This window comes from Dipodomys ordii, unplaced genomic scaffold (genome assembly GCF_000151885.1).
Source record: "Dipodomys ordii isolate 6190 unplaced genomic scaffold, Dord_2.0 Scaffold73, whole genome shotgun sequence".
In the NCBI taxonomy this organism is placed as follows: Eukaryota; Metazoa; Chordata; class Mammalia; order Rodentia; family Heteromyidae; genus Dipodomys; species Dipodomys ordii.
Window position 1 is genome coordinate 3,452,364 of NW_012267289.1, and position 13,093 is coordinate 3,465,456.

General features: G+C 33.9%; 1 protein-coding gene across 2 annotated transcripts in view; it reads left to right on the plus strand.

The window, feature by feature from the left end:
* The window catches only part of Cadm2 (cell adhesion molecule 2), a 163,505-nt gene that overhangs the window by 82,000 nt on the left and 68,412 nt on the right, over positions 1-13,093 (plus strand). For both annotated transcript variants that reach the window (XM_013024108.1, XM_013024106.1), the window contains exon 5: positions 3,547-3,637. In XM_013024108.1, coding sequence (XP_012879562.1) covers positions 3,547-3,637 — 91 coding nt within the window. The remainder of the gene's footprint in view (positions 1-3,546; positions 3,638-13,093) is intronic.

A 13,093-nucleotide genomic window follows, 5' to 3' on the forward strand; every position in this document is an offset into this window, starting at 1 on the left:
TTGGTTGCTCCTTACAGAAAAATAACTATATCCTATGACTTGACCACGAATGGTTCTGAATCACAGCAGGGTCAATAGTTCCCAGGAGGTGTTTCGCTCTGGGTTCTAAGGAATAGGTCGGTTGGAACGTTAAGTGGTTTTCTCAAAACCGAAACTTGGCCCTAGGTCACTCCCGGGACAACACTTTTTAACTGATGGCGGCCCTCTGGCTCCTTACCTCTTTCATGTGGTATTATGTCTCTTGAATTTTTGGGAACATAGAAGGTATTAGGTTTATTCTGGAGATTTCCATAGAATTACATATTAAATATTTTACCTCATTTGGTCTTTGTTTTTACATAAAATTCCACAAGAAGTTTCTAAAGGGAGTATTGAACAATGCATTGAGGAATTTGTTATACAAAATTTTGCCTCTAATAAACTGTCTATACTAAATAGGCAGAACTAAAAAAAAAGCATACTTTATTTTCTGTTTTCTTACACCAATATTCCACAATATAATTTCTTTACTATAGTAGAAACTGATTGCTATCCTCCATATCCTTCAACAAAACCCATTCCTATGTTCTGAGTAGTGTAGAAATGTCAGGGAAATAATACTTCTCTTCTTTACCCAGAGAGCAATCTCCAAACAAACCTTAATAAGAATTAGAATATTCAGTAGTAAATATTTCTGTCCCTTCACTATTGAGTATTATAGAGCTGAGTTCTACAATGGGATGGAATTTCTGTGGCTAAAATATAATCTGTTTGGTATCACAGGGTTGGTAGGCTTTATTTTTCATCCATTCTTTTCTCCTTTCTCAGTACTTTTTGAGACAGAGTCCCAGTCCTCATAAAAGCCATGCCTCAAAATTTTTACTAGGATAGTGCATTAGTGTGAGCTCTCTAGAGAAACAAAACCAATTACACATACATATAAAAAGAGATTTATTTTAAGGAATTGTTCACACTATGAGTCTGACAAGTCCCAGAGAACGTGGAAAGGAGAGACTCAAACCAGCCATTGGCTCGTTTCAGGCTGAGTTGCCTGGTTTATAAATCCTAGTCCAAATTGAAGACAGGGAAGACAGATACTATTATTGTGGTCTAGTTATCAGCTTTTAGGCACTGTCACAAAATAACAACCATTATGATATTAATAGGGAACAAGTTTTACTTTGACTCACACCAGGAACTTCAAACCATGATTGGTGGGCCCTGTCACTTTGAGCCAGTGGAGGTACAGTTAATTGTGGTAAATGCACAAGGAAGCTGAGTCCTGTTCTCCTAATAGTGGCTAAGAAAGCAAAGAGACAAACAACAATACCATCTTCAGAGACACATGCCAGTGAACTTCCTCCTCTAGGCCCAACCTCCTTAAGTTTCTCCTACCTTCCAGTAGTGTCATAGGCTGGTGATCATGCTTTCAACATCTACCCTTTGAGGAATGTTCTAGATCCCAATGACAGCCAATCAAAGGGCAGAAAAATTCCAGATCCCAAGTTCAAAGATCCAATTTCTGGGCACAGGTTTAGTTTCATCATTATTCTTTGTAGGTAATACAAGTTGGGTGAGCCCACCTATATTATGGAGGACAATTTGCTGCACTCAGTATATGTCAATCCTATTTTGAAAAATCGTTTTCACAGAATCAATTACAATGCTTGACTTAAGAGCTCTATATCCTATGGCATAGTCAAATTGACATAAATTAATCCAATCTCTATTATCTTCCAACCTGTTCCCTAGAAATACATCTTTCTTTTAAGATATGACAAAGGAAAGTGATGTTGTGTATATATTGTCTAAAAGTAAAAAGATATAGGCTTCAGTTTGCCAACAATAATTCTGACTCATCTCTCTTACCCTGCATATGATCACTATGTTTCCACATATCCACTTTCACTTTTAAAAATTCTGGAATCAGTATGCTTACTGTAAGCTCCGCCTTACCATTGAATTCATTGAAACCGAAAGTGATAGGCTGGTTTAAGCAGCTATTATGTGACAAAGTGTAACCTCATTGGCCACCTGTGTGTGGTCTAGTATGACTGTGCAATCTTTTGGGTGTGTGACAATCTCATTGGTCACCTGCATGACCAGGCTTGACCTTGTGAAATTTGCCTTTAAAACCTAAGTACATGGGCCACTCGGGGTCACAGTATCAGCACCCGAGCCTGTGCTGCGGCCCTGGCTGGTCAGTGTAGGAACCTTCTCAATAAAGTGCCTCCTTAATAAAAAAAAAAAAGTCTGGAGTCAAAAATGTATGTAATTTCTATTCAACAAATGACTCACAAATGTAATAATATTAATAAATGCTAATGAAATTATATGTAATTTTTTTATTCAGTGTACACATCTACCAGTTAAAAAATGATTACAATGAACACATCTCTTCATTTTCTTAAATAATTTTTTAGACTGGACTTATTATAAAGAATAAGAGGTACCTATCTGGACTATTCATTCTATTTTGGGAATTCACACCAGAAGTAACACAGATTAGGCAAACACAATATTCCCGATCTCAAACACAGTATTCCTGATCTGCACATTGGTCCCTTTGATTTTTTGTTTTGTTTTGTTTTTTAGATTTTTAAAATTTTTATTTTCTTGTTAAGATGCTGTACAGAGAGGTTACAATTGCATCAGTAAGGTAATGAGTACATTTCTTGTTGGGCATTTTTACCCCCTCCTTTGTTTTTCTCCCACTATCCCTGCCTCCTCCACCTTCCCCCAGTTCCCTCTCCCACAATTGTAAGGTACATTTCCAACATAGTGCCTTGTGAGTATCATTGTTGTGATGAGTCATCCTTAAATCAGGTTTTCTTCATGGCCATACATCCTGATTTTGAACTCAGAAAATGTAGCCTCACCATCATGAGTAATGGGATTAGAATCATGTCAGCACAATGGCATAGCTTAAAGTTATACAAATTAGAAATATAAATATCCTGTACTATTCTTGAATTTTCTACAAGTAGATATGATTTTTATCTATATGATACCTACTTGGTATATCAAGTAGGTATAGTTTTTTAACAAGGCACATTTTAACTCTTAATAACATTTTAAGTAGCTATTCAGTTTGCTTTAGACAGCTTCAGGTGCTCAGTGATATGTTACTTCATTCTGAAAATACTCAGTATTATGCTTCTGAGATAACAGAGGAAGAGTTCACTAGGGGTTCCTTATTGTGACTCCTGTAACAATGATGTGCTGTATTTCAATGCACATAAATACATTCAGCCCACACTAATAGCATTCATAGCATCTATAAACAGTTGGAGAAACAATTGTTTGAAATACTTGATATTCATTTGAACCACATTTTGCCATTTCACTTTTCAATCTAGATTTCAGAGATGCTCCTAAGATATTCATATATTTCTGTTGGATTTGCATGGAGAAGAACTTCTTAAAATTGAGTTGCCTCAGGAATCTTTTATAAATGCATATAACTATAAAAAAGGAAATAATATATGAACATAAAGAATGTATGGAGAAATTAGATATCATCTGTGACTAATAACCTGTCTTAATATTCTTTGTTTTTTTTTCCAGATACACCTTCAGTTAAGATTATACCATCTACTCCTTTTCCACAAGAAGGGCAGTCTTTAACTTTGACTTGTGAATCCAAAGGAAAACCACTGTAAGTAACTTAACAAGCAATAAAGACTTTCACTATATCCTTATTTGTACAGGTTTTAACTAAATAAACATATTAGTTTTTTTTTCTTGGTGGGCAAATGTGATCCTTGGAATAGAAAACCCCTGAACCATGTCTTCATTAAGCTTCTGGGGAAGGTTGGCTTTTACTTTGCTATCTAGAGAAATTCCTGGGAAGATTTCCAACTATGCCTTTTTTTAAAAAAGCTTCAATAAGATATTTTAACTTGGGAGGAGTAAAGGCTTAATCAATCACTATTTATTTATTTATGTCACCATACTGATAAAAGTGGCACTCTACTAAATTTAATTTTCCTAGAAAGTGGAAAATATTTAAGTATCCTCAAAGTTTCAAGAAAAACAGGCATATACCCCTAATGTAGTACCCAATGAAAATATGGTTTTCAAATGTTACATGCTTCAAGCAAACATGAAATAAGATTTTAATATTAGGGCATGTTAATGTTGAGGTCAAGTTAATTCTAAAGGTTTTCTTTTCACCATACATGTTCATAAACAGCTAAATCATAGGATGCTACCTTTTTCTCAATGTACTGTGGTGTGAGGCACTCCAACAGCGGAAACCAATTCCAGACTCTTTTGTCTAGTTATTTACCAAAAACAAAGACAAACTCCTATTTTTCATACCATCATTCCAGCTTCTTTCATTGAGATGGAGACTCAGGGACTTTTCTCACTGGGCTTTCCTGGCACCATAAGCTTCAAGACCTCAGACTCCAGTGTAGCTTGAATGACGGGTGAAGTCAATGCGTCAAACTTTTGGTAAAAAAGGAGTGTTGTCTATATGCTAGAGCTGGCCATGAGCATGATCCTCCCCATCTCAGCTTTCCAAGTACTGAGAGTTGTAGGGATGAACCACCATAGCCCAGGACACAATTTTTTTAAAAAACATAATATATTTAAATATGAATGATTTGTGAATAGATCATTTAATAGTAATTGAAAATGATGTGATGGTTTTAATAAAATAACACTCTAGGCCTAACTTTGTGAAATGTTTGATTTTTAAAAATCTTCCAAGTCATTTGTGTTTAAATTTTAATAGGAGAAATTTAATTATATTGTATTGTATTATTTAATTATATTATTATATGGGAGAGTCTCTGCAAAGCAGTTTCACTTGCCAAATTTTACTTCTAATTATAATTAAATTATTAAAGTATAGGTACCAGCTTATGTCATGACAAACCTTTCTCCATGAACTATAAAATATAAGCTTGACATTGAAACTTTTTTCTATTAATCACAGTAAGTAAATCAATGTTATCTTTATTACCATTTTGATATATATATATATATTTTAATTCCTGACTCTTTGGAGCATTATTTTCCTGGGATGAAAGGACACTGGTTTTCTGGGTTCAGGTGACTCACCTGTAATTCTAACTACTTGGGAGGTTATGTTGGGAGCGAGGGTAGTGGTATAATGTCAGCCCCATCAGGACATTTTTGAGTGTTTTTTTTTTTTTTCTCAGCAAATAACTGGCTGCAGTTTTGTGTGGCTGTCTTCATGAGGTGAATTTGTAGCTGAAATAAAAAGGATGATGATTCCAGATTAGTGTAAGCAGAAGAGTCTACAGCCTATATTTATGGGATGGTAGATTGGGGGGGTCATACCTGTCAGTCCAGCAATGATAGAAAGCTGAAAGTAGATAGACCATGGCAAGAAATAAGTCTCAAAATTAACCCCTGAAAACATTTCTAGAGGCATGGCTCAAATGGTAGGGTATCAGACTACCAGTAGAAGGCCCTGAGTTGAAAAGAAAACACAAAAAAGAATACAAAGTTTTATGAGCAATTTATGCATAATTCTATTGTTTTTCCACTTAAATATATGAAACCACTTTAGAGCTAATTGAACATACTTTTATGGTAGCTTTTCTGTCTATATAGCCTGTTCAATTCATATTCATAGTTTCACCTTCAGAGAAGTTGAAGTTGCTTATAGAAAACTGTTTTCTACCACAATATGTTATTTATATGTGACAAGTACTTTTCAGCAATACAGCCTCAGCTAGAACTTTTGACTATAAATATAGTACTTTAACCAGGCAAAGAAGTATAATGGATTTTACCCAGCTTAGATATATTTAAACAAAAATTTCTCAGATTCTGTATCACTATCTTCTCTACTTTCATTTATTTCTGCTATTATTGTTAGTGTAGTCTTTTCCTTGTCTCTCTTCTCTTGCTTTTGTTTTTCACAGCATCAGGATTAAGCATAGGGAACTATGAAGGAACATCAGTATAATCAGGATACGCAAAGTAATTTTGTGTTTACTTTTTTTCCTTCATCTTTATCCTAAGGTAAATAGTTGCACATTTGGTATACATGTGCAATATATTTGGTATATGTATGCAATATATGTATGTAGTATAGGAAGTTAAATGAGATGGAGGAAAAAAACGTGATATATACATGCTTAGAAATAAATATGTGCCTGCTCAAATAATCGTCAGCTGTCAGTGATCTGTTTTTGTTTGTTTGTTTGTTTTTAATTCAATGCCTCCTCCCAATGGTAGAGTCATCATTTTATATATACAAATAATTAGATTGACATTTATGAAATTACATATTTAAGATGTCCATGTCATCCACTTCAGACATTATTGAGTGGTTGTGCCTCATTGTGTTTCCTGGAGACTTCTTTAACTTGAAATAAGCTTGTGTGTAAAATATCCTCTCTATTGGAGATGATTGTAAAATATAATAATCTCATATACTTATTTTTAAGAATTCAAAGTTTGGTAATTTTAAGAAATAGAGGTCACCTTTCCCATAAATTTAGATTAATATGAACGTGCAAATGTAAAAGGAAAGTTAGAATGCTCCCTATTTTACGGAAGAGAAAATTAATGTTCAAGAGGATTAACTACAATTTTCTATCCATCTACATTGAAAATTGGTGAGACTAAGCTTGTAATTCAGTTCTATCCAAATCTTAGACTGTTTCAATTATTTGTGGCTACTTCAACTGCTGAGGCTAAATTGCCACTTATGATATCCAAACTTACATATGAAATTCTACTATAAGGCTAATAATAATTTTAACATGGAAGTTGCAGCTCTGGATGTTTTAGAGTAAAGAATTCACTAGCATTATGATATATTTAGTTTGCATGCTTATCTGACTTTTCTTTATATTTATGCCCTACTGTTTCCGAATTCTTATTCCACTGTTGCTAGCATGTTTGTACTCATATATGAAAAACTCCAATTAATATATGATCTTTGAGCAATTAATTCATAGATTTGTAAACAGGTAAAATAGTCATTTTCTGACTTCATTCTTACAATTTCTGTTTATACCCAAATTGTACACAACTAAAAGTGCATTAATTCATTCTCTTGTGTTATATCCCCATTTCCAGATTTTCATTTTCATTTCATTTCCATCTAAGCTGCTAGGCAATTGACAATAAAATGACAGCTTCGTGTGATTTCTTTACTTCTTCCTCATCTTCTTGGACCTATTCTCCATTTTTTAATGTGACCATCATTTCCATTAGATGAAGGCATTAACCTCTCTAAAGACAGTTTCCCTGGTAGCCTCTCAGGCATTAACCTCTCTAAAGACAGTTTCACTGGTAGCCTCTCTGTAGCTTGTTGTTTCCAACAGTGCCAGATGAGGCAGACAGAAAAAAGAAAAAAAAAAAAAAAGGAAGTGAAAGCTAAAAAGAAATTATTGAATTTCCCCAGAAGGAAATCTTACTGATCATCAAGAAAACAGTTTCACTAGAGCCCAGAGAACAGAAAGTAAATTGCAATAGATTAATCAGGGAGTTTGTAGGTAGTAGGCAAAGGAAGACAACCTCTAATCAGAATACAATGTACATCAGAGAATGAAACATGAACTGTGGAAGAGAGGTGATTAAAAGAAATAAATATTTTGAAATAAACATTTTAAAATAAAGCACGATTTGAAACAGTAGTGGGGAGGCTATCCATATTTTAAGAGAGGAACAAAAAAGAAAGAGTGAAAATGAACTCTGGGATAGTACAAACCTAATAGGCAGATTCAAGTTGCCTACTGCACTTTGGTAATCACTGCCAAAGTTCTGCTCCATTACCTCAGAGCTATTGCAACTGATTCCCCACTTGATTATTTTGGCACCAGGAGAAATATTGCTATTGCTTCACGTTCAATTGCTTCCCTAAACACTTAATGTCTATTAACTTTACTATTTACCTGATCCACCCTTAATGAACAAAAGAGAATCAAAAATGTAAAAGGGAAGCATTATGTCTTCACTTTTTTCCATTTTAGCTGACTTGAATCATTTCTGTGATCCAAGGCCAAATCTTTATTACTTCCTAAAAATAGTGTTTGATCAACATATGATTTCTAGAAGAATGAGTCATTCATCATTATTAGGCATATTGTTAACAGACAAAGCAACCCACTATCCTTTGTGTAAATCACAAAAAATGATGCCATCGCTCAAGTTGCATTGAGACTCCTGTTTGTAACCTGCCCTCCTGCATACTAATGTTGTTTTCCTTGTTCTAAATGTGAGGGCCCTAGTGACTGTTTAGGAACAATCATGCCTTATTTGCCTGCTTTGGACTGGAGCCTTTTGCCATTTTCCTGTGGAACAGCTGCATTACTTGGGCCAGAACCAAATTGTTCCACTTGACATTACTATACAGGCAGAGGCATCCCATTCTTTCCTTAAAAGAGAGATTACAGTACATGTCTGTCTATTGTTTTAATTTTAGTTTAAAGTGAGGACCCAGCCAATGACAGCCACTTTTCTTTCAAGTCCCCAGAGTTTTTGCAGTCTTCTTTTTTCCTTGGCTGAATTCCCAGACAGCTTTCAGGCAGCAACATTCTCCATTTATAAAAAAAAAAAAAAAAGGTTGCAGGGAGGAGGGGGGGGAGGGGAGGATGGGGACGGGGGGGGAGGGGGGGAACTTTATATTACACTAAAGTCATGACCTTAAGTGCTGCGTGGTTGCCGCCCCATGCTGTGACTAGTGAGTCATCCTACATTTTAATCCAATATTTAACACTTTGTGAATTAACTTCATACAATGGACCCTTTTTCAGTTGAATGGATGTGTTTTGGCATTTGCCTGTTCTATAACAGGCAATAATTATGAGATTTGATAAATTTTTCTGAGTATCCAGCACAATGTTTGCCTTGTACTTAACTACTCTACTTTCTGGTAACCACAATTTTTCTTTCATTTTTTGGCATAAGTCTAATATGCATAATTTCATGCCAAAAAAACTTCTGATTCTGGACAAACAAATATTCTGATCTTTTGGAAGACAAATAAAATACCATATAGCAACCAGTGAGATGTTGTAAACAATTATCCATTTTAGAAATGATCAAAAATTGGTATTTTCTTATTCACATGGTAGAATTTTTTTTATTTTTTATTTTATTTTTTGTCAGTAGTGGGCCTGAACTCTGGGCACTGTCAGTCAGCTAAACAGCTCAAGAGTAGTCTAGCGTTCAACCACTTGAGCCACAGCACCACTTCCGGCTTTTTCTGCTTAGATGGTACTGAGGAATAGAACCCAGGGCCTCATGCATGCAAGGCAAGCACTCTACCACTGAGCCACCTTCCCAGCCCCTAGAATTTTTTTAAAAGAGACAATTATCAAGGAAAACCTGTTTTATAAGGAGTTAGATTCCTTCCCTTCTGTGGACTTATTTACAAATCACGGGCTGTTTGATCATTATTTTACAAACTAATTAATGAGAAGAAATTGTGAAACATATCAGGAGTTAATGAAGTCAAGTTATGATCCAGAGTGAGATACTGTTCAGCAAAAGAGGGAAAAATATAATTTGGAATTAATATAGATCTATAATAATATCAATGTCACATATTTTGACCTAAATACAACAGATATCATCATTAAGGAAAATGTATTTCCTGCTCTATAGCAAGCTTTCTAATTAATCGTCATGATCTGTGTTTATGCTAGAAGAGGATGCATTAGCAGTTAAGCTCAAGGGTACATAAAAGTTTTATTCTTAATAGAAAGAAAAATGTATATTAGGATTTGAATTATAAAAATCTGTGGCTATACTAAGCTTTCATTTTAAACAAGTCTCCTAATTACTTCAGGTATCTTTTGTATATATATGTATACTTTATTAAACAACTTTGACTTTTGAAGCTTTAGATTCCTAGCATCATCAATACAAATACAATACCCATTTAATATAATGTCATGTGGAGCTTGCTATTCTAAATAAAATGAGCAGAAAATCAGGTCATGCTCTACATAATAACATGTCATCAAAACAATTATAAAATGGATGTAGTGATTATTCCTTTGCTGTCTAGACATTCCTATAGCACCATTCCTAGTTAATAAGTGTTATAGAATATTTAGGTTTATTATTTATCATCTAATGTCAACTTTAGAGTGATTATAAACTTTTCTCATTTAATTAATTTATTAATTAAAATGAAAGATATTGCATTTATTATTCTAAGATGTTTTCAGAAGTATAATTTGGGGAATTAATTCTAAATTTCCATAATATAAATGCATCCATGTGTTGTTCTTCCCATATCAATTTCTTCTTGAAGCCCATATGGTCTTTTCCATCTCATGGCTCAAAATTTAATCATACATGACTCTGTGGAAACACACAAGTGATATGTTGGAAATGAGTCTGAGATTGAATATATTTGGGTTTGTTTTGAAACAAGAAGCTGATGACTGGTAATCTCCACTGCTGTTATTTAGGATATGCATCTGTGGTGTGTTGGGCTCTCAGTCATTTTCAATTAAATGTTCCAATGTCTTGTGAAAGTCCCCTAAGAGCTTAAAGAACATGATTCTAGATCCCCAGAGCAAAAGTATTTCTTGAATATTTTCAGGTAAGCAGTTTTCTTGCAACAAAAAGCCAATTATTTTGAGGGATATGTAAATATTTAGCTGGAAATCCTATACAAAATTTATCTACATATTAATGATACTGTCCTATTTATGAACTAGAATTTTAGGCCATGTATTTCTTCTTTCTAGCTTTAAAATTCTGTAGTGATTTTATACATTTATTATTATACTACATCTTATCTTTTTACTTTTTGAAAATCTACAGACCATGTAGGTGTTTATAAAATAATAAAATCATCAACTTGGTAATGGTATAGGAAGATTTCAGGAATAAAAAAACAGGTTATATGTATGCATGTTTGGGTGTGCATATGTGTGTTTGTGTATACGCTGAAAGGTTGGAATTATTTATTCAAGAAAAAAATTATTCATTCTTCAATATGAGGCATTCTATATCTGCTTTTTCTCTTTGCATTTTTCCATAATATTAGTCATAAATTTGAAGCTAATATCCCTGTGGTAATCACAAATACAATTTACTGTCAAGTGGATTGTTCTGTGCTTGTTATATTAGCTGTAAAATATTTTAGTTATCACTTCTGAATAAATATATGGATAGAAGAAGATATGTAGAACAGAATTAATTTGGAGTCACTGTACATGTTTGGTATTATTTTACTTAATGATGGAACAGAATATTATTCTCTGGAAAGTTATTGTGTGAACTCACAGAAACAATAAAAAAGTGTTTTCCTTGCATTACACATGCTTTTTAACATGCATGAAGTTATTATACAAATAACTTCTGTTCAAACGTAACAGGCAGAAAGCTTTATAATGGGAAGCAAATTTAAACATTAATGTCCCAAATTTTAGGAAATAAATTGGGTCTAATTAGAATAGTCAGTCTGTCAATGATCCATGGACACTCTATCAGCCTAAATTTTAGGAAGTCAAAGTCCCAGAAAAATCCATACACCTGAAAGAAAGGAGAAAGTAGGGAGATAGAGAGATAAATTAATTTTTTAAAGGTAGGTGAGTAGTAGAGAATCACCTATTGTGATTTGTGACCAACATTATGCTCTGAAAGTGGGAAGTAAAGAATGTAAATATTTTTCACTTGAAACTGCAAGGACAGGCGATCCTGACATGATCTTACTGAAGTCAAATGTAAATATAATGGTGTTACAGAATGTAGGAAGAAGAGTATCTATGAATACAGTTGCTCTTCCTATGATGTCAAAAATGCAAGTTGTGGCTTACTCTTGAGTAATAAAATCAATTTAGATGAGGACCCTTAAAAGCCAAAAAATGGACAATGGAGGAAAGGAAATTATAGAGAAGAAAAGAGAACAAAGTGAGCAAATTGTTCTTATATACAAGTATATGATTTTTATATATGGCTTTGTAATGCCTTTCTTACCCTCAAAATTGAAAATTTTTACATTAAAGATACATCAAGATCTTGGGGAAACTGATGCTAAATTTTAACCACTTTACCCATCTATAACAAAACTACAAACCTGTGTGTTCTACCTGAAGTCATTTTAGCACCATAAAATAGACTTGAATATCAACAGCAACGCTGTGTTTAATAATGAAGAAAAATATGATCCTCTGAGAAGGATTTCATCCAAATAATTAAAATACAATTTCAAATTTGTAAGTTGTAAATTTAGATCCACTTAATTCTTCTTGGCACAAAACATTTCATTGTCAGCTACCAAACAAATGATGTGCACTTTCCGATTATTTTTCCAAGACCATTCGCTTTGATGTTAGACAAGAAAGGAGTTATGAAACAGTTGGAATTCTATGACTGTGGCTCACTCTGTGTTTAACATAAGTATGAGATCACATAGACTAATATGCACTATTTTATATCAGTGGAAGCTATGAATTAATTTAACTCTTCTATAGAAAATATAATTCTTCCTTGCAACATTCTGAACTGAATGTTCTTCCAGGTTCTGACTGAGGTGAATGGTAGAAGCTCCATCTTATAAGGCACCCAATTGCCTTGTATGATGGCAGATATAAAACAGCAGAATCTGAGACATTCAGACTGGCATGTTTTGGATTTTAAAAAGCATGAATCTGTTAAAAAGTGCATTATTTTCAAGAGAGAAATTCAAGAACTAATAATTTTCAAGTAAGTTTTAAAAGAATACATAGAGTAAGTGCATTGTTCAATTGATCATGAAGATTTCATACCTAATGTACACACATAATGGTACTTGCAATTTCACATATGATACTCATGATGTCGTTCTGTTGTTGTTGGCCATGGGTTTGAAATCAGGGGTTATGCACTGTTCTTGTGCTCTTTTGCTCAAGGCTAGTACTCTGTCACTTTAAACCATGGCTCTCTTTCTGGTTTTCTGGTGGTTAATTGGAGATAAGATGCTCAAGGACTTTCCTGTTGAGGCTGGCTTTGAATCACAATCCTCATATTTCAGCCTACTGAATAGCTAGGATTACAGGCAGTCACCAGCACCTAGCTGCTCATGATATCCTAATCACTAACATTTTGTGTTACAAAAGAAAAGAAACGTTTAGATAAAACATGGGTAGTTATTTTTCTTCAGCAGAACATCCTGAGAGAT